This window comes from Mucor velutinosus (assembly GCF_035048745.1).
Source record: "Mucor velutinosus strain NIH1002 chromosome Unknown tig00001553, whole genome shotgun sequence".
Lineage (NCBI taxonomy): Eukaryota > Fungi > Mucoromycota > Mucoromycetes > Mucorales > Mucoraceae > Mucor > Mucor velutinosus.
The window spans coordinates 1,096,987-1,122,907 of NW_027041930.1; the positions used below are offsets into that span (position 1 = coordinate 1,096,987).

General features: G+C 42.5%; 12 protein-coding genes across 12 annotated transcripts; 5 read left to right on the forward strand and 7 right to left on the reverse strand.

Moving 5' to 3' along the window:
• Positions 1-69: 69 nt before the first annotated feature.
• On the reverse strand, positions 70-2,704 carry ATC70_007716 (uncharacterized protein; the record flags this gene model as incomplete). The annotated part of the gene is made up of 6 exons (XM_064826974.1): positions 70-414; positions 481-674; positions 727-1,123; positions 1,192-1,910; positions 1,970-2,332; positions 2,392-2,704. 6 exons carry the CDS (start codon positions 2,702-2,704, stop codon positions 70-72), a joined length of 2,331 nt encoding a protein of 776 aa, XP_064676031.1.
• A 453-nt stretch (positions 2,705-3,157) lies between these two features.
• ATC70_007717 (uncharacterized protein) lies at positions 3,158-5,323 on the reverse strand (the record flags this gene model as incomplete). Its single annotated transcript, XM_064826975.1, has 1 exon — positions 3,158-5,323. One exon carries the CDS (start codon positions 5,321-5,323, stop codon positions 3,158-3,160), a length of 2,166 nt encoding a protein of 721 aa, XP_064676032.1.
• Positions 5,324-6,128: 805 nt separating this feature from the next.
• Positions 6,129-7,596, reverse strand: ATC70_007718 (uncharacterized protein; the record flags this gene model as incomplete). Its single annotated transcript, XM_064826976.1, has 5 exons — positions 6,129-6,583; positions 6,639-6,990; positions 7,050-7,102; positions 7,170-7,439; positions 7,497-7,596. The coding sequence occupies 5 exons, from the start codon at positions 7,594-7,596 to the stop codon at positions 6,129-6,131; spliced, it is 1,230 nt and encodes a 409-aa protein (XP_064676033.1).
• Positions 7,597-8,762: 1,166 nt separating this feature from the next.
• Positions 8,763-11,024, forward strand: ATC70_007719 (uncharacterized protein; the record flags this gene model as incomplete). The annotated part of the gene is made up of 6 exons (XM_064826977.1): positions 8,763-9,042; positions 9,098-9,153; positions 9,281-10,062; positions 10,116-10,161; positions 10,222-10,312; positions 10,366-11,024. 6 exons carry the CDS (start codon positions 8,763-8,765, stop codon positions 11,022-11,024), a joined length of 1,914 nt encoding a protein of 637 aa, XP_064676034.1.
• Positions 11,025-11,494: 470 nt separating this feature from the next.
• Positions 11,495-12,200, forward strand: ATC70_007720 (uncharacterized protein; the record flags this gene model as incomplete). Its single annotated transcript, XM_064826978.1, has 2 exons — positions 11,495-11,561; positions 11,629-12,200. 2 exons carry the CDS (start codon positions 11,495-11,497, stop codon positions 12,198-12,200), a joined length of 639 nt encoding a protein of 212 aa, XP_064676035.1.
• A 524-nt stretch (positions 12,201-12,724) lies between these two features.
• Positions 12,725-15,017, forward strand: ATC70_007721 (uncharacterized protein; the record flags this gene model as incomplete). Its single annotated transcript, XM_064826979.1, has 4 exons — positions 12,725-13,622; positions 13,700-13,721; positions 13,815-14,001; positions 14,070-15,017. The coding sequence occupies 4 exons, from the start codon at positions 12,725-12,727 to the stop codon at positions 15,015-15,017; spliced, it is 2,055 nt and encodes a 684-aa protein (XP_064676036.1).
• Positions 15,018-15,232: 215 nt separating this feature from the next.
• ATC70_007722 (uncharacterized protein) lies at positions 15,233-16,696 on the reverse strand (the record flags this gene model as incomplete). The annotated part of the gene is made up of 2 exons (XM_064826980.1): positions 15,233-16,120; positions 16,181-16,696. The coding sequence occupies 2 exons, from the start codon at positions 16,694-16,696 to the stop codon at positions 15,233-15,235; spliced, it is 1,404 nt and encodes a 467-aa protein (XP_064676037.1).
• Positions 16,697-18,401: 1,705 nt separating this feature from the next.
• Positions 18,402-18,902, reverse strand: ATC70_007723 (uncharacterized protein; the record flags this gene model as incomplete). Its single annotated transcript, XM_064826981.1, has 1 exon — positions 18,402-18,902. The coding sequence occupies one exon, from the start codon at positions 18,900-18,902 to the stop codon at positions 18,402-18,404; it is 501 nt and encodes a 166-aa protein (XP_064676038.1).
• Positions 18,903-18,930: 28 nt separating this feature from the next.
• ATC70_007724 (uncharacterized protein) lies at positions 18,931-19,518 on the reverse strand (the record flags this gene model as incomplete). The annotated part of the gene is made up of 1 exon (XM_064826982.1): positions 18,931-19,518. The coding sequence occupies one exon, from the start codon at positions 19,516-19,518 to the stop codon at positions 18,931-18,933; it is 588 nt and encodes a 195-aa protein (XP_064676039.1).
• Positions 19,519-20,268: 750 nt separating this feature from the next.
• On the forward strand, positions 20,269-21,504 carry PHO91_2 (low-affinity phosphate transporter; the record flags this gene model as incomplete). The annotated part of the gene is made up of 4 exons (XM_064826983.1): positions 20,269-20,334; positions 20,395-20,547; positions 20,609-20,737; positions 20,794-21,504. 4 exons carry the CDS (start codon positions 20,269-20,271, stop codon positions 21,502-21,504), a joined length of 1,059 nt encoding a protein of 352 aa, XP_064676040.1.
• A 112-nt stretch (positions 21,505-21,616) lies between these two features.
• Positions 21,617-23,316, forward strand: ATC70_007726 (uncharacterized protein; the record flags this gene model as incomplete). Its single annotated transcript, XM_064826984.1, has 3 exons — positions 21,617-21,883; positions 21,938-22,124; positions 22,190-23,316. The coding sequence occupies 3 exons, from the start codon at positions 21,617-21,619 to the stop codon at positions 23,314-23,316; spliced, it is 1,581 nt and encodes a 526-aa protein (XP_064676041.1).
• Positions 23,317-23,570: 254 nt separating this feature from the next.
• Positions 23,571-25,840, reverse strand: PST1_2 (protoplasts-secreted; the record flags this gene model as incomplete). The annotated part of the gene is made up of 14 exons (XM_064826985.1): positions 23,571-23,697; positions 23,757-23,959; positions 24,012-24,248; positions 24,305-24,455; positions 24,508-24,549; positions 24,611-24,711; positions 24,763-24,886; positions 24,941-25,167; positions 25,228-25,365; positions 25,417-25,451; positions 25,512-25,527; positions 25,583-25,598; positions 25,664-25,751; positions 25,810-25,840. The coding sequence occupies 14 exons, from the start codon at positions 25,838-25,840 to the stop codon at positions 23,571-23,573; spliced, it is 1,536 nt and encodes a 511-aa protein (XP_064676042.1).
• Between the last annotated feature and the right edge of the window lie 81 nt (positions 25,841-25,921).

Genomic DNA, 25,921 nt, shown 5'->3' on the forward strand with positions numbered 1-25,921 from the left:
TCAAGCACTACAAACTACAGCCACTGATGTACAAGTAATACTGTGATGACTCCTAATTTTATTATGGAATCAAGGCTTTGTTGCTCTATAAAAGCTAGCATACATGTTTACACGATCAATTGCTTGACCAGGTCTACGAATTCCCAACGGCTCGATATTGACAAATCCGTGCTTTTCAAACAAAGCGTTGTACCAAGGTTTTGTGCCTGCACTTCTCCAGTAAACTTGACCTCCTCTCTGTAAAGCACGTTTCATTTCCCTAATCTCGTTATCCAATTCCTCGCACGCATCAGGGTCAAACCAGTCCATATGATCCATGACAACAAGACGAGTCAAGTAGCCGTCTGCCATGGATTTGAGTGCGTCCAGGATGGATTCAGTGTGCAAACGGAAAGAATTCAGTGCGCCCGACGTCTGTGGATCGTGTGTCAAGAGTGTGAATACGTATGTACATTGAGTTATATAACAGCTTTACGGTACCTTGAGTGTCTCAAACCCATCCTTTGTCAAATAGGAAGGGCAACTTTTCTTTGTATAACGTTGCTTCAAGCAGAGATAGTAAAAGTATTGATCGTCGCTGAATAGTGAGTGTGATGTGATGGGGTCCAAGGTATTTTCAATGTATTCTTGGGTTGTGCACTCCTTTAAGAACATGTTCATTTGATTGATAGGCACTACAAATAACAGTAAATAACCCATCCAATATATCCACAGCAAACAAGTTACCTCCAAGCGCATTCCACATAAACATGGGATTATGAAGGATCTTTTGAATCATGGGCGAAAAGATGGCAGGTCTAATTTTGCTGCCCCATATATCTTTCTGTTCCTGAATCGTCAAAGCACTTGTCATGGCGTCAATATCCTTGCCGAGTCCTTGCATACGTATCCACCACTCGAGAATCGATAGAGCCAATCCCGAGTAGCCTGTCTTGTAAAACTTGTGGCTGAAGCGATCACTGTGCTTGTTCCAGTATTGGAAAGCATAAGAGCTAAGATGAGGCGATATAATGTTATGTAACAAGGTTGAAAAGTGAGGATGATTGCCCTCGCCAAACATGCGCCAGAAATCATTGTACTCCAATGCAGTAATACCAGCCAGTTTGAGTTCCAGTAAATGGTTCTGTCAAACCAAATGGCATGAATACGAGACACACACACACACTGTCCTTATTACATAGTATATCTTACCTGGCAGGGGTTCATATCGATACAGTGAATCTTTTTAGGCTGTGCTTGCAAGGCATATTCCAAAGCATTGTCACCGGCAGAAGTGATGACAAACATGACATCGTCTTTGGATATATTCAGATACTGCAAATCAACGCGTGGATCCTCCCAAGTGAACGCATAAATGTAGGATCTGAACTGAGTATGACACGACAAGGAAGGGTTGTAATCCAACCGCCACTGCTTGTTCTGGAAGGAGAACGAGGAGACGGAACGTGTCTGACGGCTTGCCATGAGACTGTTGGCACTGTTTGCATGGCTAAAGGACGACCGATTACTATGGCCACTCATGACGCTGTCTGTGTCATCAGGAATCTCCACCAGATTCGACAGCTCATTTTGACGAGCACTGGAACAGCCGAGCCAGATATAATAAGGCATTTGAATGAGGTAGGGGATGATGAAATGGTTGCGACGATTCAAAGATTTGATGGTACCAAACTTGTATTCCAAGTAATCACGACGCCCAGGTTGCAAGTTAATGTGATCCAACTCAAACCAAGCCTGCCAGAAATGGCGAGTAAACCAATTGCATTGACGATTTTGTTGAGGAGACCATTTTTCAGCAGGTGCATTGGATCGGCCCGAGACATAAAAGTCAACTACACCAACAATACCTTCAGGAGATAGTAAGGATTGAATACGATCAACAACGGGGTAGAAATGGTCCATCATGGATACTATTTAAAGTTGGTTTAATAACAGGTTTCTTTCGTTTTAGTGTGGATGACTCACTTACATGCATACGATACGGTGACGAGACTCACACTTCCTTCCAATGAGCCTTCAAGACCAGGTAATTGAAACGAGGAGGCATCTTGACAAAGCACAGTAACGTTCTTCCATCCCTTACTTTCAAAGCGCTCGCGAGCCACTTGACAAAGCGAGGGGGTCAAATCGACTAATATCACTTGCTCAAACTGCTCAATGGGAAAAGATTCATTCATGGTTTCAATGTTCCAGCCAGTGCCTCCACCGAGATCCACCCAGATGGGTCTCTTGTTTGTGATGCCAGTGGCAATTTGTTCTCGGAGCTGAGCAGCAGATAGCTTGAGCATGGTCTTGCGTCCACGCAACAGGGCACCTCGCGAGTTGTCATAAACTTAAAAAAATGAAGGGGGTCAATGTATGGTAGCATTTGGTACAAGAGAATACACTTACTCTTGGCTTGATCTTGGTAGAATGATTCAAGGCGGCTCTGTTGGTCGTTGCCATGGTTACCAATACGTTTAAAGAAGCAGGAATACATGAATTTCAATGGCACTTGGATCTGATCCCAGGCAACCAGGCATAGAGCTGTGGTGGCTGTGATGAAATACAGACATGCCATCCACCACCCTTGGTGCGCTTCGTTCCTGGACACTGTAAAGACACGCGTTTGCGATTGAATAATGTAAATGGAGAGCAATGCCATTGGCACAAATGCCAATCGTACAGAGGCAGGAAAATACTGTATATCTTGTTGAAATTTCATGATGGATTAAACCAGGAGAGGAGAAAAGATCAAAAAATAGGAAAGTAATAGATGGCTTCAACTTGACAAGAACCCATATAAATACACATTGAAAGGGGGGTTGAGCGACATACAACACCATTTACCGCCACATGATGAAGCAGATCTCCTAAACTTGATCCATGATTAAACTAACCCCCAAAATTACACAAACCCACGCATAAAATTGCCAATAAATAGGGTAAAATTGAAAACGTTGGAGCAGAATACAGCAAACACTCATTCATGTGTTGACCTCGCTATCCACCAACCAAAGCCCATAAAGATCCCCACTACTTGTCTTTAAGCACTATGTATCATATGATCCTTTTAGTTTATGCTGATCCATGAGTTTAATCCGATTGACATTATTGGCCTCTTTTTTATCTAGTATGGAATATCAAAACGTAAAGGAAAAACAAATGTTATACTAAACTAAAGATTAATGCTTTTATTGTCGTCCAAGAATTCAGTATCCTGCACTTCTTCAGGCAGTCCATGCAAGCGTCTATAGATCAAAAAGTCGTCATAGGTCTTGACTTGGCCCTGAGTTTCTTGCACCGTCTTTTTGAATACATTCAACGAGTGCTGGAATCTACGTTTATGATTGCTAAACCAATAGGTAATGTTTCTTGGCTTGAGGCCGGTTTCTTGCTGTACCTTGCGACGCTGATCCTTGGAGAGCTTGTCCTTGGTGCTGTAAATATCGAAAAAGATGGATTTAAGGTAATGTGTGGTTTTAGCGTCATAAGATGTAGCCGTGCGACGAGCCTTTTGGGAGCCGATTGTGCGAGTTGCTGCTCTCGTATTTCGGAGATTCTTGGTATTAGGTCCTGATTTACGGTTGCGGTGGCCAGTAACAGGCGTGGAAGGAGCAGCAGTGATAGGAGTAGTGGTTGTAGTTGGCTGCTGCCTCTTGTTAGGACGAAGTTCAGTCCATTCATCATCGTCGTCATCCATTTCAGATAATTGAGAGTAATCATCATCGTCGGTGTCGGGTGTTGGGCAATCGTCTTTTTGTCTCAAATCAGCATCAAAACCATCTTGTTGTTGTTCTTGCTGCTCTTCTTCATCGTCACTCAGTGTATTGATGGGGGAGACAGTAGTCAGAGAATCGCACGTGGGAGAGAAAGAGGACAGCTCTTCATCCGTGTTGTAGGGCGCTTGGATAGTACAAATAGTCTGTGCCTCTTGCTTTGCTTTTTCTTCATTTGCTTTATCTCGAGCTACTACAACATCTTGATGTGCGCACGTGGGAGAGCCGGGATAGGAGAGAAAGTTTTGTGTAGTGTGTTCAACCGAAGGTGTCACAGGAAGAGAGTGCCAGTTGGCTTGAGGAGAGTGAATCCAAGAAGGCTCAATGTGTGAGAATAAAAGAGGTTGGGCCATAGGTGTAGATTCAGTAGAGTCTTGAGTCAAGGGAGTCTCGAACCCGAAGCGGTTGATGCTATGGCCTGGAGTGGCAGCAGCAGCAGTGCTCTGTTGAGGTGGTACATAGAAGGCTGGAGTAACAGAGGCAGAGAAATCAGTAGCAGGCGTAGTAGCATCTGGTTGCAAGCTTGTCAAGTCAGTAAAACCAGGGGTCGCAGTAGGCATGAGTGCGGTATCCAGCGCTAATTGCGCTTGAGCATCTTGATTGACTTTATAGAGAATAGCATTGATAGCATCAGCAGGGTTGCTAGGCGTATTGGCATTAGTAGCAAGAGCAGATGTATCGGCATCATAGGGCATCAGATTGTATGTAGAGACAAGATCGTTAGACAGACGAGACATGGAGACTTGATTAGGATCTTTCAGTTCCACCAGATTGGTGTGTTCATTCAGCACGGGAATCACATCCTGTTCCTGAGCAAAGTAATCAATATTGCGCTTGATTTCATCCGCTTGATCCATCAAGGGAGCGATGGCTTCCATAGGAGATTGACCCAGCAAACGACCATTTTCCACAATGCTGATGACCGAGTGCATGATTTCAACCCTGTCCTTGAGGCGTCGAAAGGCCGAAAACATGCCTGCAGCTTCTTCATTTCTATCAGGGCATGATCTTATGAGTGTCACCAAACAAAAGTGGAGTTGAAGAGCAGCCATTTTGAGCCAGGCAGACACAGCAGGACGTTGTTCAGGATGCTGAGCCATATGGATATGACGCTGATAATCCAGCCAGATGCGAGCGAAACCGTTGAAATCAGGATGGCATACAAATGAAGATAGATCAGGAAAGTCCTGCATCATTTCGAAAAAAAGAATTGTGGTGGAAGACGGATGAGACAGCTCTTGGACATCTTGAGCATCAAGATCAATATCAAAGTTAATGTCCAGAGTGTCTTCTTGTGAAGAAGGAGGATACATGTCAACTGGATCACCACCACAGCCATCAACATGCCTCATTTGGGTACCACCATGATGGTTTGCAGAAGAACCAACCGTTGGATTAAAGCCACTCGACTCACCAGATGATGTAGAAGAGTAATAATAGCTCAAGCTGCTGGGAATCAGCATGTGCTTTGGTGCGGCATGCATGTCACTGTCATTTGATGATGAGACTTGACTTTTCACCATGATTTCGGGGTCATAGATGACAGAATCCATGAGCATATCCATTGTAAGAGTAAGTAAAGAAGAGAAAGATAGAGCTGTATCAAAGAGAAAGAGATGCGGTTAGTTTTCAGTCTTATACCATACGGATAAGGGGAAAGAGAGATTCTCATTTGGTAGATCAATCTCCATTACATGTCAATCTACACTGTCATTACATGTTCTCTACCTGTTTGAGGTGTGTTGTTCTATTTTTGTAAGACTAAGAAGGTTCTTGGTATGGATATACACTCCTTGTTGTATAATTTCAAAAAAGGTATCAAACTGGCATGTCTATTCATTTTCGACATACCTTATATATGCTGGAAGCATTTGACAGGCCATGTCAGTCTACAGCATAAACGTCTAATGCCATATATAGCGAACAAAAGAAGGGTTTAGACAATGGCTGTATAAAGAGACCCTTTTTCTTTGGGTTATACACGGCTAAAATTAGGTAATATAAACAAGGACACTGTACCTGATCACTTGATCTCGCACTCCCTCCCAAACCCATCCTTTAGTGTGGAAATGGGGGAGCTACTCTACTCTGTGCTTTCATGTGTTTACGGCAACATTTTCTACAGGCGCGTGAGCAGATTGAATGAATGAAAATTGGGACAGTTTGTAACGATGAGCATGCTAAATGCTTGAAACCTGTTCACAACCCTACTTGCTCTCAACACACACACACACACACATGCACGCACGCACGTAAAATAAGCTCATTGGGTTGTGGTAGTACCAGTCAAGTTTTTATATGATGATCCACGCAAGTCTGGATCATTTTCAAATGTTTATATATACAAAAGGGAGTGGGAGGGGGGATATCTTAGGCTTCATCTTCATTTCTAACAGGTGTGAATTTACCGCGATCTCTGCCTCCACTCACAGCAGCAAACTTGGCTCTGACCCAAGCAAACAAAGAGCAAGTGGGGAATTTGATCCAGACAATTATACCAACAATCACGAGCACAAAAACGAACAATCCGACAAAGGCATGACCATTCTCTTTGGATGGCACCAATGTAGCATCCTTTGTCTCAAAATCGGCTCTATCGTCTTCCAATGGGGGTTGTTGTGGCTCTATCGTAGTCTGTGATTTCTCAAGATCGTACTGCTTGGCCTTGTCATCCATGAGGCCCTTGAAGGGAGGTGCTGCATAGGTCTTGCTGTGGAATTGGGACTTGGGGTCGTCTAACTGCTTTTCAATCTCTTTTGTAAGTGTCACTTTGGGTGTATATGATTCGGCTTCAATAATGCTCTTGGCAATCGATTTGTGGAATGCTATTTTGTTTGTGTATATGAGTGTGTGTTACATTAGCCTACATGGAAACATTACCTGTCGTGAAATGAGTCTTGTCCCACCAAATGTAATCCGACTCTTTTAGCTTGCATTGGGCGTTATCATAGCACGTATCCAAGTAGGAAGCATTGGGATTTTGGAAAGCAAACACAGTGGGATCGACTGATATATCACTGACCAGCGAATGAATATCCACATAGTCCATCTCTAAAGCATGATGATGCTTGTTAAGATTGCCCACATCCTTCTCCAAAGCACGGTTGATATCAACAGATGCTTGACTTCTATTTGCAGCAACATTGCTCTCTTGATAGTATGGCATTTGTCCCAAAGGAGGCACATTCAATACGAGGTATCTGTCAGACAAGAATACCTTACGAGATGCTCTCTATATTCATGCTCTCTCGTCAGTCTCATGACGTTGTGTATTCAGTCTCTCTCATTTACCAGTTGTTGTCCAATACAGTCTGTGATAGCCTTATAATCAGGTTCTTGACGACCTGGAGGATGGATTTGTTAGTGTCCATTTTACTACGCAATAACAAACAATCCCTTTAGAGTAGTTACCGTGTCTTTTGGACATTTCAAATACATCTTGTACGCCAAACCAGAAGGCATACACAGTTTCCTCAGGTTTCAGATTCAAGTTGAGATTGTAGTAGGCTTCCAGTTGATCTCTGAGACTTGGCACTCTGTCTTCCTTGGCAATCGAGTTGTACATGCCAGTATCGCACACAGATCCACTATAAGCAAAACTATACAATGATGCGTTCCATCCAACTGCCAGGTATTCGCTCCATACAGGTCCATTTGACCAACGCTGGCTGTTTCCAACATCTGCGTATCATGGTTAACCAAGACGCACTGGCATGATTCTTCTCAATATGGACTTACCCGAATTTGAGTCGCCAAATACTACGAGATTCTTTATACTTGATGCAGCTGCTGTTGTTACAACACCAGCGAAAAGTGCCAGTACACTGAATGCTACCATAGCTTTGGTTGTGAAAAGGTGAAAGAAATACAGAAAAAGAAAAATTGCACTGCACTTGATCAAACCCCTCCTCTCAATTCCCTCAATTAATAAAGGCGAGATTGAATTAATTTTGTATTCAGGAGTTTCAACAGCTTCTTCTAACTTGCTTCATTATATGGATTGGCCATTTTGCTGTAAATATGTGCATTCATCTACCCATAATCCTACATGCGTTGAACAGAAAAGCATCAAAATCTTGCATTGCCCCATTTAGCCGCTTGAAATCTGCTTCAGTTCGCTTACTGTAACTCTTTCTCAAAGTAGATCTTTAAGCCAGTGAAAACGTGGACATTTAGCCGCTTTCTATTCAGTCGAATTTATCCTTAAATAGCACATTTTTTTTTTTACAAGATGTGCACTGCTTGTTTCGGGCGAGTAGGGTCTCTCGAGTCCATTCAGATGATCGCCACGAACCCGGTCGATCTCTCATGCTCCTGAATTCTCTCAACACTGCTCATCCTCTGACTCCACTGGATGATTTAGGTACGCACGATTGGTCATGTCCGAGATGGGTGTCTGTGCCCTATGTATGGATTTCAATCACATCCAATTCTAATGATCAATGGACTCTTTGAAGCGCCAATGTTTGTACACATTAGAAAAGCATTCCAAACGTGAAATTGGATCCATCAGTCTACAACCCCTGCTTGGCGCTTGAATGGCAATCATGATGGGATCATTAGGAATTCAGCATATGATGATTCTGCTTATACCAGGCACAGTGGAGCAACGGTCATACATGTTCCATGCTCGGGTCAATGAGATGTAGATTGTAATTGAGGTCAAGACTACATCATGTCGATCTCTTGACAGATCTGTGTCTGTAACTGTACAGTAGCGTATAGACATTTCCGTGTGTATGCCATCCACCCAAGCAGCAGCTTAGTTTCACACAACAATGACGATCCCAAGCCTATTTGAGTTCCCATTTTACCGAACTTCATTTCAATTTAAAAGTCCATGAAAAGATGGTTTGATGCCAATTCGTCAAACATTAAACCTTTCTTACGCTTCTAAATTCATTAGGCAAAACAGGTCATTCTTTTCGATCAATGTAGAAAAACTGCTTCTTTTCTCTCTTTTCCCATTTTTTTTTCTTGGTACATGTTGTAATCATAGTAGCCATGTCCTCCAACACTCCCATGCCATCTACCACTGTAGCAGCAGCCGAGCATCCACCACAACATGCTGCGCCCATTGTCAATACAGCTCACGACGATCTCTTTCCTTCAAATGCGACTGCAATGGACTCCAATTTAAACTACATTGAGAACACTACTTCATCATCCTCTCGACAAAGATCGATTCTGGAGTCCATCTACACTACAGAACATACCACACATACCCTCACATCATCATGGCGAATGAAGGCATTGGTCTTGCTGTGCATGCTGTCTTTGCCAGGTATATGGCTTGTTTGTATACAGAGGATGCAGCGTATTAACAGCAAATATAACAGTGGGCTGTCATTACCTGGAAGCAACGATGGGTACATTGAAAACAGTACTAAAGCATGTAAGTCAAGTTGTGTCACTCTGTGATGTCTGTCTGTAACGGAATTCTCTGCTTATCCGTTTTGCCCTGCCTGTGTGTGCGTGTGTGTGTGCCTTGATTTGAGTATTAATCGCTCTCTCTATTCTAGTCAATGCAAATCAATAATACTCAGTTTAGTATACTCCTATCATCCGTCACACTAGTCAACACCGTTTTACCGCTATTAGCTGGTGTCTTTATTGATGACATTTCCAGTCTTGGCTCCATCCGAGCCACGACCATTGTCAGCTGCATCATCTTTATTGGCAGTTTGTTGGTATCCATTGGCGGCAGTTTGAACAGCTACCCGTGTATGATGACAGGTCAAATCATTTATGGTCTGGGCGGCGGCATGATTGTGACAATGCAGGAAGGCATCCTGTCTCGGTGGTTTCGAGACAAAGAGTTGGCTGTTGTCATTGGCATTATGCTGTGTGTTGCTCGGCTAACCAAGTGGGCGGCAAAGATGGTAGCTTATCCCATCTTGAATGCCACGGGTGATCACTCTTGGCCCATCCACGTGGCTACCCTCTTTTGTGCATCTGGCTTCTTTATCAACATGGTGTACTGGATCGTCATGTGGAGAAAGGGATTAGCTACGATTTGGGGAAAAGAGATTGTCAGGTACGAAGGCTCTTACAAGAACGAATTCAATGCGCAACAGTGTAAAGATAAAGATCAAGATGAAAAAAAGGCCCATCACCACAATGAGCAGATTTCAGCCGACGACTTGTCCAGCCAGCATCCACAATCGCAACACACAGCACACAAGAGTAGTTCATTCAAATGGTCCTACTCTATTCTGCTTTATATTCCAAGCACCTTTTGGATGATTCCATGGATCCAGCTGACCATGTCGAGTGTGTTGAGTAGTTTTGATGATGTTGCAACGTACGTAGACCGTCTTTTTATAGCACACTGGATGAGCTAATGTCCATGTACAGTGAATATGTAGAGTTCAGATACAACACAACGAGCGTCATGGCTGGTGTAAGTAGTGCGATCAATCCACGTTAAAATCAACATGTAGACTCACTTGACATCGCATAGTATCAAAGTAGTTTGACTCAGGTTGTACCCATCGTAGTCGCTCCAGTCATGGGCATTGTGGTTCATAGATATGGTAGACGCATCACGAGTTGTAAGTACATAGCCGGGATGAGGTGGCATTGTCTCATCACGCATATTATCTAGTATTCTTTGCAACATTGATCCTGATCACATCCATGATCCTTTTGGCATACACTTGGGTCACTCCTGCCGTTGGCATGATCATCTTTTCATTCGCCCTTGCTTTGGGCCCTGTTTCTGTGCTCAGCTCCACATCGTTGTTACTGCCTCATGAACTAGCAGGCACTGGCATGGGCCTTCACAAATGTGCCAACAACATTGGTACCACCATTGTCTCTGTCCTGGTGGGCTACGTGCAGGATTTGACGTACCACGATGGCGACCCTCACGACGACATCACTGATCTCCAGTCAGAATACGATGGCGTCATGATCTTGTACGTGTCGATGGCTGGACTATCGACATTAGTGGTGTGTATCTTTTGGCTGATGGATAGAAACATGCTCTCTGGCTGGTTGCAGGCCAACAAAAAGGAGCGCGAGCGTCGTCTTGAACTAGTGCAAACCAAGGAAGAGGACGAAAAGACGCTTTACCTTCACGCCGCGCAAGATCAATTGGAGCAAGTCAACAGGGAAAAGATGAACGCTCTCAACATGATTGGATCCAGGTTGCGAGATTCAAAGACGTACTGGTTTCTCGGTGTCTTTTGCTTTTGGCTGTTTGTTTCATGGATTGTCTTTTTCACCTTTGCTTTAATGCCCGTATACCAAAGCTACATGTAAATAAAAAAAAAAAAAAAAAAAAAATCCTTCTAGAAGAAAAAAATGTCACTTGACGGAATTTGTCATGTTGTTGCCCCTGAAAAACGAATTAGTAAGCCAGGTGCCATTGAAATATCGCAGTTTGTATTTAGGGTAGTAGAAGATCTTGATGGCTATTGATCAAACGCAATGTAAGGTGTCAGCTTTACTATCAGACAGAGGATGCTATGCTAAGATTGAAGTTTATTTTACTATTGTTTCTATACAACATGTAGTATCATACGCTGTCAACATACCCCATTCATTCTAATTCTGTGTAGCCTGGGAACGCGACACGCATGTTGCATAACAAACGCAACGCAAGTCATTGAATTAATAATCAATGCATCTTGATTTAAATTCTGAATGGTATATAAAGAAGTTCTATTGAGGCCGTCTATCGTCTTTACCTACATTTCTCTTTCTTGAATACCAAACACTAGTAAACAACAATGGCCTCAGCTACTTCTGATCTCAAAAACATCAAGCTTCATTATTTTACCGTGGTCAAGGGTTCCAGTAAGTATTGCGCGATACGACGCACAATGGCAGCATGTTTACTAATCAAATCACTTGATGCTTATAGCCACAATGGGCCGTGGTGAGTTTGTCCGTTTGCTCTTGGAGGATGCTGGTGTTGATTTTGAATACCTCAGACACACTGCTGATGAATGGAAGGAACTCAAGCAACAATTGATCGCTGACAAGGTGCGTGCTCCTACCATGCCTTACATTACCGTGGATGGTGAATACTATGGCAAGACTGTGCCTATCATGCGTTTCCTCTCTCACAAGCTTGGTCAATACGAAGGTAGCAATGAAAAGGAGGTCCAATTGTTGGATGCTTACACTGATATGATCATGGATTGGGCTTTCCGTTGGGCTTCTGGTCTCTTCGGCACTGAAGATCAATTAAAGGCCTACAAGGAGACGCATGCTGTCAACAACTTTAAGGCCTTTGAAGAAATCTTGTCTGACACTGAAGGACCTTACTTGCTTGGTGACAAGATCTCTTATGCTGATTTCGCCCTCTACCATATGATTGAAGATGATGGCTCTGCTATTGATGCTGCCTCTCAGCCCCACTTGTCTGCTTTCATTCATGCTATTGAGAACAGACCTAATCTCAAAAAGTACCTTGCTACTGAGAGAAAGTAAATTATGACATAATACTTGCGATACCTATACATTACATTCTTACAAGTCAAATAAACCTCTCATTTTCATTCGAATGTCGTGCTTTCATGCTTGCGTTTCATGCAGTTGTTCACTATGCGTTCATGAATTCGTTCCTTGATCGAAGCGGATGAGGTAAAATGCCTCCATGTTGTTTACCGGACTGACCGGCAACAAAGCGCTGAGTTCAAGATTTCTGATTCTTGAATGTGAATCACATTCGATACTGACTGACATAACCGAGTAGCCTATGTAGCATACAGTTTCAGGGTGCAAACCGGCAGAAACAGGCGCCATGACAACGACTGTGATTTCAGTAACAAGGTTACTTTTATGGATGGCTGTAGCACAACAGTGCGGATCCACACTTTTGCCACGGCAAATCAAAATGTTCTCGGGTGTTTGTTGCGAAAGGCCACTCATCCCCCCGAAAGTTTTAAAATCTACGAAAAAAAAAATGTTTTTCGCACAACCACCTCTCTTCTTTTTTTTTTTCCAATCAAAAAATGTCGAGTCCACTTCCAGTGAACGCAAAAAGAGGATCTAGAGACTCACCTGATAACGCATCGTCCCATATCAATGAAAATGTACTGGCTGGATCCTTTGACAGAGCTGAATCTACTGCAAGATTGAGCTCCTCTCCCATGCCTTCCCACCATCATTTCGGTACTTCGCCTGCTCGTAACACTCACTCCAACTCCCACTATGGCACAAATAACAGTGATTTCCTCTCTGTCAACAGACCTCATTCACCCTTTGGCGATAATCACTCGGTCGATATGCCTGATGAAGAAGTCGCTAAAGCCGTCAAACGCCATTTGGTTTCCACTTCTCCTTCTGGCTCTCTTTCCTCTCACAACCAATACCTCAATGCTTCCTCGCCCTCTCGTCGTAGTGTTGCTAGTCGTCATAGTCACCGTGGGAGAGAAGACAACAGCGACAATGAAGACGAGGACCTTATTTCAAATGTCCACCAATTGCCTGGAGGTGCTATTACGCATGACATCTATAAATGGACTGAAGATCAAGAACGTAAAGCCAAAATGAAGCGATCCAAGTCTGTGATGGTTGCACGCCACGAACCTTCTGATCCTGCTTTGGTAAACCTTAAAGATCCAGGAGGATTCAGACGCCATTATGTCATTGATCGTGCTGTCAAGAAGGGAAAAAAACCACCTGGCTGGATCACACATTCTTTTGTAGACTTCTTGGCCATGTACGGTCATTTTGGTGGCGAAGATTTGAGTGATGATGAAGGCATGAGTAGTGATGATGAAGAAGATTTGGCCGAGGGATCTGATGAACGCACTGCTTTGCTTCGTCAAGCAAGAGCAAATGCTGTGGAGGGCACTGCTTCTCCAACTAAAGCTGTGTTTTTGTTGCTGAAATCGTTCATTGGCACAGGTAACTACCAGATGTGGGATGATTTGGTTTGAAAGATGCGTAAAAAAAAAAAAAAAACTAAATACCTTGCTATCTAGGTGTCATGTTTTTACCCAAGGCGTAAGTATTCCATGTTTGAGGAGGTTGAAAGAGGATCTACATGATGTTATCCTTTGGAGAGTGTATCGTGAGAAACTAATAACAATCTATTAGCTTCTACAACGGTGGTTTGCTCTTCTCCACACTCTTTTTGACGTTCATTGCCAGCATTTCTCTCTACTGTTTCTTGCTGCTCGTCAAGACGAGATCCGTTGTGCCTGCCTCGTTTGCTGATATCGGCGGTGTGTTGTTTGGTAAGCATATGAGAATGCTGGTCCTTGTTGCCATTACCACATCTCAGGTAAGACAAAGAAACATCATGTCGTCATGGCGATTCTAATTGGGTATACTTGTGTATAACATTGACAGATCGGTTTTGTGTGTGCCTACATGGTCTTTGTCGCACAGAGTCTACAAGCCTTGGTTGAAGCCATCTCGCACTGTGAAACCGATATTCCTTTGTATTACCTGATTTTGGTCCAGATTGCCATCTTTGTGCCATTGGCTATGATAAGAAAGATCCAAAAACTGTCTGTTTTCGCATTGATTGCCGATGCCTTTATTCTGATCGGCTTGGTTTATTTGTATTACTATGATTTCCTCATGCTGGCTGTGGAAGGTATCGGCAAGGTAGAATGGTTTGTGAATACATCCTCGTTCCCCATGTTCATTGGTACCGCTGTGTTCACCTTTGAAGGCGTTGGTTTGATCATCCCCATCACTGAATCCATGAAGGAACCTAAAAAGTTCCCCAAGGTCCTGTCCTGGACCATGCTGTTCATCACATTACTCTTCATCTCCATCGGTCTCCTCTCTTACCTTGCCTTTGGTGATAAGGTTCAAACTGTCATCTTGCTCAACTTGCCTGTCTCGCCCCTTGTCAACACCATCCAAGGCTTGTACGCTATGGGCATCTGCTTGTCGATTCCATTGCAACTCTTCCCTGCCATTCGTATCATTGAAACTGGCCTCTTCTCCAAATCTGGCAAGCACAATCCCATCATCAAGTGGCAAAAGAACATGTTTCGATTTGCTGGTGTCTTGTTCAGCGCCTTGGTTGCCATCCTGGGTTCCACCGATCTGGATAAGTTTGTCTCTTTGATCGGTTCCCTGTTCTGTATTCCTCTTTGCTTCTTGTTCCCTCCTCTTTTCCACTTGAAGGCCTGTGCCAAGGACTGGAAACACAAGACCATTGATATCTCCATCATTACCTTTGGTACTATCTGTATGCTCTACACTACTTATATCACCATCGGTCTCTGGACGCATGAAGGAGAGCCAGCTGCTCCCATTTCTCGTTGTACTCCTCACAACTAAGTTGCATTGTAGATTATTTATTTCTTTCTCTTTCTCCTGTTTCGTTTTTTTTTATACCTATTTGTATCGTTTTATCTTTTTCAATTGAAGAGAAAAAAAGAATAAAAGAGGTTTATCACTCTTTGATTCGTATTTTACGTTGGCTCAAGAAAAAAAAAAAAATACAGGTACAAAAAAAAAAAAAAAAAAAAAAAAGTCTACTTTATTCAGGTCATCTAGGCATGGATTTCAGTAATAGGTCTAGGTGGGAGATCTCGGCCAGCCTTGGCCCATTCCTTCAGTACTTCTCCAGGCTCGCCCAACACCTCAATGGCACGCGTGCGACGAGTGTGTTCGTGATCACAACGCACACCCTTCTTGCCAATGACGACACGATCCGATGTCGCATCCATGTTCTTTTCTCCTTGCTTTGTAAAGGCACGCACACCGTCTACCAAGACAGGTCCCGCTGGATGGTAGTGTTCTTGGGTGGAGTCCATAAATTCATGCACAGTATCATAGCATTGAAGACGAGCACATGTATTCAAGAATTGAGAGGCACAGCTGGGACAGCACAACATGAGGATATTGCAGGACGCATGGGAGCAGTTTTGATATCTGTTGCAAGGCTCGCCACACAACTGACATTTACCGAGTAGCTCATCCGTGATTTTTTCACCCATACGAGCATCAAATGTAAAGTTCTTTCCTCTAAACAGAGACTCCTTGTCTTCTTGTTGCTCAATCCAGCGACCGTACGATGTGATGCCACCTTCTACCAGATGAACTGTGTCGAAACCGGATGCTGATTGAAGAATAGCACCAGCTTTTGTGCATCGAATACCGCCAGTACAATACATGAAGATTTCTTGATCGCGAGGAAGGTTATCGCAGATTTCATTCATGGCTGTGATGCTATCTTTGTAGGTATCTGCGTCTGGGCATATGGCGCCATCAAAAAAGCCGATTTTACTCTCATAGTGGTTGCGCATGTCAATCAAAATAGGCTTCTTTCCGTGCTTTTCTTCGTAGGTGGTCAGCTTTTCATGCCACTCAGCAGGGGATAAGTGTGATGGTACATTATTCAAGTCATAGGTGCTAGAATCCAATCCGTCTGCAATTAGCTAAAGGAGCAGGCAAAGGTAAGCTTTCATGTGTTGTGGGTCTGACATGTATATATGTACCTGTTTACGGATGCGGACATGCAAGGCTCGGAAAGACCGTTTACCATGCTCAGTGCCAATGTTGAGATCCATCAAATCACCATCAAACATGGGCTTGAGGTACTCATCATGATACGCTTGCAGCTTGGGCAAGCACTCTTCAGGGCAAGCAATTTGAGCATTGATGCCTTCGGTTGAAATGTAGATACGGCCAACGATACCCAACTCACCGAAATCTGCCAAAAGCTTCTCTTTCAGAGCCTCTAACTCAGGCTTTGTCAAGGGATGAAACTTGTAGAAGGCGAGCGTTTTGTAAGTGCTTGAATCGTAGTTTTCGATTTTGGAGACGGGGAAGTTTCTTTCCAGGGCACTGGTCGTAGAAAAAGCATTTACTTGTTGTAGCGATGGCATCTCGCTGATGCTCATGGTGTATTGGAGGGCTGTGGGTGCTAGAGCTTTGGGGAGTAAGGTGAGTGTTTTGTTGCGGACGGTTTTGCGTAACAAGATGCTTTGTTGACTGAATAAACGACGAAACATGTTGGATGGGCAGAATTTTTTTTCGTCTCGAAATGGCCCTGGCCTGGCATTTACCCTTCATGCATTCTTCAGTTTTTTGTCAGACCATGTTTTTGTAGAGTCACAAAAAGTCTATTGATGAGAATACCAATTAGCTTTTGATCTGACAGCTGATGGAATCTGATTACATGTCAGGTGTATAAAATGTGGTCTTTAAATGATTAAACCTTTATATCAAATAAAGGCATGCGTAACAATATTAAAGATAGACAGCCAGACAGTTTCTATTACTTTCTGTGCCGCAATCCCCTTTTTGTTAGCTTCAAAAGCGTCCATTGTCTTCGTAAGGAAGGCATCGCTGTTGTTGCCAGCCCAATCTATTTGAAATTCCGCTTGATATTCTCTCCCGATTTGTTCATTTCTGAACTTTTTGGATACAATTCGACCTATTTTGCCAGATTTGACTATGGAAGTTGTAATAATCTTGCCATACTTCCTAATGCATTTTAGGAGTATTCTTCAAGGCGCATCTAATGGTGCTAATTCTAACTGGTATTTTGAATAACTTTATTGAGAAATTTACAAAAATGTGAAGTGATGTTTTCTGCCAAAATGTAGAGATTTTATATAGCAAGGTTTCACAAACAAAGTTTCAGGGGCTGATATGGATCAAGATAAACAGGTTGATCTAATATATGCCTTAGTAAAAGTCTTCATTCTGGGGGTCGAAAACGCGATTGTTTGATTTTCAATATTTTTGATGAGGTACCCCTCATGGTTTTTGACGAAAATTAAACGATCGCATTTTTCACCTTGAAAATGAAGACTTTTACTATGATATGTATTGGATCAAAATCTTTCTCCCAATCCAAAGCAACCTCTGAAACCACTTTTATGAGGTCTTTGTATACAAAATTTTGACATTTTGGCCTAAAGCCTTATTTCATATTTTCTGTAATTGCTCAATAAGTTTATTCAAAACATCTATTTTACTTAATACTATTGGAAGCGCCTTGAAAAGTACTCCAAGAATGTATTAGGAAGCAGAAGACGATTATTACAGTTTATATAGTCGAATACCATAGAATAGATTAAAGAAGTCGACAAAAGACAAAATTTGTCCAATCTTGAGCAGAAAAAATAAACTGAGCTTCAATTGATTTTGGCGGCGGCATTGCTGCCGGTTGACCTAAATGCCTTTCTGTTGATGACAGTGATGATTGCAGTGCTGATTCAATAGGGATCATGGAATTGAAAGGGCAATTGCTTAGCACAAATACTTTTTTGAGGAGCTTTGTATCATAATAAAGGCGTCTTTTACAATGACAATATCTCAAAAAAGTCGCTGTAGATCTTACACAAGCTCTGTATCTACACATAACCAGCTTTATGTCGCCATCTTATTAAGAGCATCAGCAACAGTGAATGGTATGGCAATTCTATTATCAGAAAATGGCGATTGTGATGCGCAAATGATGTATAAAACTTGAATTTTCTTTCATATCGTCTCAACAATAGGCTTCGTTCGATGTCAGCGTAAGCAAAAAGGATGCTGAGGGAAATACCTCCTCTCCTCCTCCTGATGGCTCTAATATAACCTTTCTTTTTTTCTTTTACTAGCTAATAATAAATTATTTAAAATCTACTTGATATACAAGATTTTTATTATCTCTGATTTAAAATGTCTTCGGCGAGATAGATCGGCTAGTTTATAAAAAGGTAGAATCTAAGCCATGTATAACGTAGCGGGAATCTTTACAGCTCCACAAATTTCACTTGCGATAATAGCATGGCCAGAACTGACGTGCAATTCCTTTGTTGTAAAGCTATTAACTGCTCTTTGGCGTCCGAAACATGCGTTATAGCCACAAAGCTTCAACAATGGGAGCAACTGTGTTGCTTCAATCTCTGAAATAATGCATTGCAAGGCATAAGTGTGTACAGTTTCCATCTTCTTCAGCAATGCAGGGATCTCATCCATGTCTAATACCAGCTCTGCTGTATTATATGTCTTCCAAACGTCTTGTGGCATTCTCTCAACTACAATTGTTTCAAGGTTTGGGTACTTGTGCGTCAAATAATCCATCAATCGGATATCATAGACTTTGCCAAATCTAACTTTGAGAGTGGTGAGGCCAGAATTTCTGTCCACATCTTGTGCTACCCAAGCTACAAAATCTCTGTCTCTGCCCGTTCCAGATACTAATGACAAATGGATAGTGAGCATCTCTAAATGGTTGCATTTTGTTAGTATTCTATCGATTTGCAAGATGGTGTGAATGTTTGATAGAATATTTAATGATCGTAAATGTGGTGATCTGCTCTAAATTGTAAAGAGTGGTCCATGTATTTGCTGTATATTTCTTAAAATTCAATTGCACTTCTTCCAGTGATTCTTTCAATTGATAAAGAATGGCATCGTATGTATTACTGTATGTCAATGCAGAGGGTATAATCTTGAGCATTAATTCTGTTTGGCCGTTTTCAATGGTTTCCAACAATATGATAAAAAACTGATCATCCAAGATGGTTCCTTCCAATGTCTCCAATGATGGGATGATAGCTACAGGCATTAGATACTTCATGTCTAGAGTAAAATGGTCTTGACGGCCAAGCGTGATATGTTTCAAAGCACATCTCTTTTCAATGTGACGAATAAGGTACATTTGCAGTGTTCGTGTTTGCAAACTTCCCTTGACCATGATGTTTCTTGAGAAAATGTGAGATTCTGCCATCTGCTTCCATTTGGTGCAAATCAAGGCGCATTGCTGTAGATCTTTCATTGAATCCACACACAAGAACGCTTTCATCCACAGTTCTGAAGGCAACGAGTAATCTGTCATATGTTTTTTTTTGAATAGCAAGTAGGATAGAAAAAGAATAGTTGAACAACTAATTCGAATTTTGAATATTGTGTAATAGCTTGGTAAATTTCCAGCGTCAAATCAGTTTTTGCTTAAGCCAATAGTAAATTCTCTCCTAATAATATCAATCGCTCAATCTTGGCAAGATATGCATAACGCATTGTCCTAAAGACGGTATCATCTGAATGTATTAGGTCAGGGATAAAAGCCTATATGGCGCTGCAATAGCCAACCTTGCATTACTATGAGGAATTGCGGATGTTTGAAGAGATTCTTGCCCCTAGATCTAACAATCATGATACAGCTTCTAAAGTACGGCAATAGCGATGAATTTTGGCGGCATAGTGCTCTCCAGGTTTGCTTACTACAATTCATACATGACGAGAAAAAAAAAAAAAAAAAAACGTTTCGATCCACACTTCTTATCCCCTGGATGAAGGGCCTTCAAGTGCCTCAGCAAAGCCAAATCTATGATTCATTGAATACATAACTTTATCCAACCGACGGCATATATTTTAGGTAATAGCAAGAAAAGCCTAGCAGTGTATGCAACATAGCATGATATCAAGCATGCCATTGACACTGTAAGCCACATCTCACATCTCCCATTCAGTAGTGACCGTATTAATTTTTTTTTCTTTCCTGTCAATTGAAATATTGAAAGAGCATGACAATCCCGGAAGGGAATCAGTTCTTTTTATCCCATTTGAGTTTATAAACTAGAACATCATGAGCGGTTTGTTGTCAACTCAACCCAAAGTCGATAGTCATTTAGATGATCTGTTCAAGAATTCCGTAAGTATATCAGAGAGATGTCTGGATTGCATCCACATGCTGACAATCAAGGATATGTAGGCTGGTAAAAGTGAAATTGCTGTCAAGCCCATCTTGACCGAGGAAGTCGTTGCTAATGTAACCAAAAAGACAAAGAGCCAAGGAAAGAAGGAAGCCAACAAAGCATTCTTGGGTTTCAAGAAGGCTAGAGAACTAGTTGCTGCCACAAACAAGGTATTTTGGATTTGGTGAATGCTCTGTGATCACACACTTATCGCTTATTGCCACCCTATAGAGAAAAGCTGAAGAATTGGAAGCAGAGACAAAGAAGAAGGCCAAGAAGGTGCTGACCGTTGAAGAATTGGCCGAGAAAGAGTTGAGAACCATCTTTGTCGGTAATTTGCCTGTCGAATGCATTGAAAAGGTACGACCCGGAGATAAACGCATGTTTGGAACTGGTTCACTGAGACGCTGATGTAGGAGGGTTATAAGCAACTGGAAGCAAGATTCAAAGAATGTGGAAAGATCGAGTCAATTCGTTTCAGATCAGTAGCCTTCTCACAGCCCATGGACCGTAAATCAGCATTTCTTGCTCGCAAGCTTCACGAATCCCGTGATGTTTTGAACGCCTACATTGTCTTTAAGGAAAAGGCATCAGCAGACAAGGCTTGCAAATTGAACGGTGTTGTGTTTATGGACAAGCATTTGCGTGTGGATGGAGCCTCCAACGACAAGCAGCATGACCGCAAGAGATCCGTATTCTTGGGCGGATTACCATTCGACACAGAAGACGAGGAGCTTTGGGAGTTTTTCAAGGATTGTGGAGACATTGAAAGTGTGAGAACCGTCAGAGATGCAAAGACAAATGTTGGCAAGGGATTCGGCTATGTGCAGTTCAAAGACCGTGAATGTGTGGATGCTGCATTAGCATTAACAGACAAGAAATTCCGCAACAAAACCAAGATTCGTATTCAACGTTGCAAGATACCCGTATCTGAAGGTGGTACCAGAGATGTCAAGAAGAAGGGCAAGAAGAACAATGCTCAGAACCGCAAACCTTCTGGCAAATCCGGCAAGCTGATACCTAGCCCCAAGAGATTAGAAGGTACGCGTGCCACCAAGAACGATGGCAAAAAGTTTAAACTAGTCAAGGCAAGCAAAAAGCCCACCAAGAAGGGTGGAAAGAAGTAAACTGAAACCTTTTGTGAATAAAAAAAAAATTTTCCCTCGAGCTATAAAAATAATGCAGTGATCAGCATCCTTCTTTTTCTTTCTTCTTTATCAACAATAGTAACACCCAAACATGTCAGCCTTGGATTGTTCAAAAGCCAGCCAATATCTATCTGAATACGAGCACCGAGATGGTTTGGCTATTGAGGCGCTGATGGACGAGCAATTGAGTGGTGGTTTGACCTACAATGATTTTCTGATCCTTCCTGGCTTCATTGATTTCGATGCTAGCAAAGCCTCTCTCGACTCCAAGATCACAAAGAACATTACACTCAAAACCCCATTCCTATCTTCTCCCATGGACACTGTCACTGAAACTGACATGGCCATCTCCATGGCTGTAAGTGCGGGTGCGTAAAGTGGATTTGATGTGTGTTGCTAACCGATTTTCTAGTTGCTGGGTGGCATTGGTATCATTCACCACAACTGTGATGCCAAAACGCAAGCCGACATGGTCCGCAAAGTCAAGACCTTCGAGAATGGCTTCATTGTTGATCCCGTTGTTCTCTCTCCCACCAACACGGTCGCTGAGGTCAAGCACATCAAGGAAGAGAGAGGATTTTGCGGTATTCCCATCACAGGTAGCACAGCATGAATGTTTTTTTTTTCATGCAACATTGAAATTAACCGAGTCCACACAAACTAGAAAACGGACACATGAATGGCAAATTGGTGGGTATCGTCACTGCTCGTGATATCCAGTTCCATAAAGATGATCAGTCCTTGCTCAAGGATGTGATGAGCACGGATTTAGTCGTTGCCAAGAAGGGTGTTACTCTTCAAAAGGCCAACGAAATCCTTCGTTCTTCCAAGAAGGGCAAATTACCCATTGTTGACCAAGAAGGCCGTCTCGTGTCTCTGTTGTCTCGCTCTGACCTTCTCAAGAACCTTCACTTCCCATTAGCCTCCAAGTCTATTGATTCAAAGCAGCTCCTGGTGGGCGCTGCTATTGGTACGCGCCCTGATGACAAGGATCGTCTTGCTTTGTTGGTGGACGCTGGTCTCGATGTCATTGTACTGGACTCTTCTCAAGGTAACTCCATCTACCAACTCGACATGGTTCACCACATCAAGGAAAAGTACCCCAAGCTGCAAGTCATTGCTGGCAACGTGGTGACCCGTGAGCAAGCTGCCAACTTGATCGAAGCTGGTGCTGATGGTATTCGTATTGGTATGGGCTCAGGTTCTATTTGTATCACTCAAGAAGTCATGGCTTGTGGTCGTCCTCAAGCTACTGCTGTCTACCGTGTCTCTGAATTCTGTCGTCGCTTCGGCGTCCCTACAATTGCGGATGGTGGTATTGGCAATGTGGGCCATATTGTCAAGGCTTTGGCTCTGGGTGCCAGTGCTGTCATGATGGGTGGTCTTCTCGCAGGTACCACTGAAACACCTGGTGATTACTTTTACCATGAAGGCCAACGTCTCAAGCGTTACCGTGGTATGGGATCCATTGATGCCATGAACAACAGGTCTGGTGGTAAGGATGGCAATGCTGCTACCAAGCGCTACTTTTCTGAGGGTGATGCTGTCAAGGTCGCTCAAGGTGTAGTAGGCAACGTGCTTGATAAGGGCTCTGTCCGCAAGTATGCTTCCTACCTTATCACTGGTGTCCAACACTCTCTTCAAGATATTGGTTGTCAATCTGTCACTCAATTCCATGAGGATGTATATGCTGGTAAGGTTCGCTTTGAAAAGAGAACTGCCGCTGCTCAAATGGAAGGTGGTGTTCACGGTCTTCATTCATTTGAAAAGAAGCTCTTCACATCTGCTTAAACAGTGTCAACTTATTATTGCATCTCTATTACATTCCAGCATCTGTCTTGTTTATAAAATACATTCATTCGAAATCAAATATTATTCGTTTTATGCAGCATTCTTGTTGGCTATTGTTGAAAGCTAATCACTGAACTGCTCTCTTCCACTTTGAAGCGACATTTGGTATCTATACTATGAGTCATATACTGAAAGATGGAGAAACGTCATTTTTTTTTTATTATTATTAAATGACCAGCATTAAACTGTGCTATTTAGCATACACCGGGAGCATCGTGCTTTTTGTGGCTCTTGCTATCTTTATCGTTGGGCTGAACTTTGCCATGAACGAGACTGAAGCTCGATCTGTGGTTATGTCTAGCACTTCTGTTACGGAATTTACTAGAATCAAACAGGGTCAATTCAAGGCCTGACTATTGAGATTTCAATTTTGTGCTTACCGATGATTCTCTGCCTCCTTTTCATCCCAAAGGTTCAATGCAGCAATGGTAGAATTTATATCACGAATAAGGATTTCCGAGCGATTACGAGAGAAATCTTCACGAACAACTACTCTCAGAAGCTTCAAATGCTCCATTGCATGAGCCATCGTGTAAGCTGGTACAATCCATCCACGTTCACGTAATTTAGCAGAGACATCAAACTAATATAGATGTTATCGAAAGTTGCGCATTTGAACCACACTGTGCACTTACCTCGTCGTACAGCTTTTTCTCCTTGAGACGGAAAGCGACAAGAGGAACACCTTTACCGCCTCTTTCGCTCAGAATGACAAATTTGCCAGTGTTTTCCAACTTGTCGGCCAAGTAGTCAGCAGTACTAACAAGGTTCTTCATGATGTGGGTGAATCCAACTTTACCAAGTCGAATAAGAACATAATACTGTGCAATGATGTTGGAAGCGCCTTTACTAAAGTTGAAGGTGAATGATGCCTATGGCTCTTGTGAGTGAATCGTGTTGAAACCAATGTATACGGCTAAAAACGTACCTGATCTGAACCGAGATAATTGATGTTGAAGATCAAATCCTCAGGCAAGTACTTTTTGCTTCTCCACAAAGCCCAGCCTATACCAGGATAAGTGAGGCCATACTTGTGGCCAGAGACATTGATGGAATAAACTCGCTCAAGTCGGAAATCCCTACATATCGATATTAAGAGTCAAGTTCATAATGTGCCTCTTATCGCCTTACCAAACAAGCTCAGGATACACGAATGGGGCAACAAAACCACCACTATGCAATAGCAAATGAATGAGTATGAGCCAGTTTACGTATACAAATGCAATGTATGTACCTGGCAGCGTCAACATGAATACCAATGTCCCAGCCCTTTTCTTTGCATTTGGCTTCCAATAATGAATCCAATGTTTTGACATCTTCATAATGGCCAGTGTACTACCATTGTTCGTTGGTTTCAGTATATCAACAATGTCTTTAAGCACTTACAGTAGAGCCTAAAATGGCACAAATACCAATAGTATTCTCATCAGCCCAGTCAACAGCCTTCTTGGGGTCCATGTAAAGCAAGTCTTCAGTACAAGGAACTTCGCGAGATTCAACTTCCAGATATCTATAGAGGCAATATGAGACATTTGCGTGATATTAGCTCATGCCCATCGTTTACCTCATTGCCTTGTGCCATGCCACTTGACAATTGGCACCCATAATCATGTTTGGCTTATCGTAGGGCAATCCTTTCTCCTTTCTAGCAGTTTGCCATCTACGCTTCATTGCCAATGTTGCCAGGATGATAGCCTCAGAAGAGCCTACCGTTGAACAGCCTAGAGCCTCAGCCTCAGGTTTATCCATAGGAGCATGAAAGAGACGAGCAATGATATTGACACAGCGATTCTAGAAGAGCGTTGGCGTCAGTATGCCCTTTTGTTGTACGCATCTCCTGTGAATACTCACACTAATCTCAGCAGTTTGAGGATACTCTTCAAAGTCAATAAAGTTCTTGGACAAGTTTTCCTTCATCAATTGCTCAGCTTCATCCTCCATGAAGGTGGTTACAAAACTAGCAAGATTCAAGGCAGGAGTTCCGTCCAGCTAAGGAGAAGAATTAGACGTGTGCCTATAAGAAAAGGCTACTTGACTTACTTCAATCTCATCCTTGATCATACGATAAGCGACATCTAATACATATCATGTTAGTATCATCATTATGATTATCCATGCACTCATTTGGCTTTTACTGGCTGGCATTTCCTCCTACATACAGAAATGGTTAGGTCTAACCTTAACTTTGTTTACCATGCGAACTTACATCTGGCATTTCATATCTGACACAATGGAGAGCTAGGGTGTGAGTGCATTTATCTACTGTTTGCGGTAAATTGCAACATACCTTGGTATATCTCTTGATGCCCAGCGAGTACCATAGATTGTAGTTTCAGTAGCATCATCATGATCTGTTTGATCATTTTGAGGTTGATCTATGCGTGCCACTTACTGTGAATGAATGCACATTGAAATGTCAGCATAATCACTTACTGCTAGATACAGCGCGAGAAAGAAAGACCATGTTGTTATTTTGTGTTGATTGATGATTAAACAAAAGAGAAAATGAAAAATAAAAGCAGCAGCCTTTTATGTACAAAAAGTG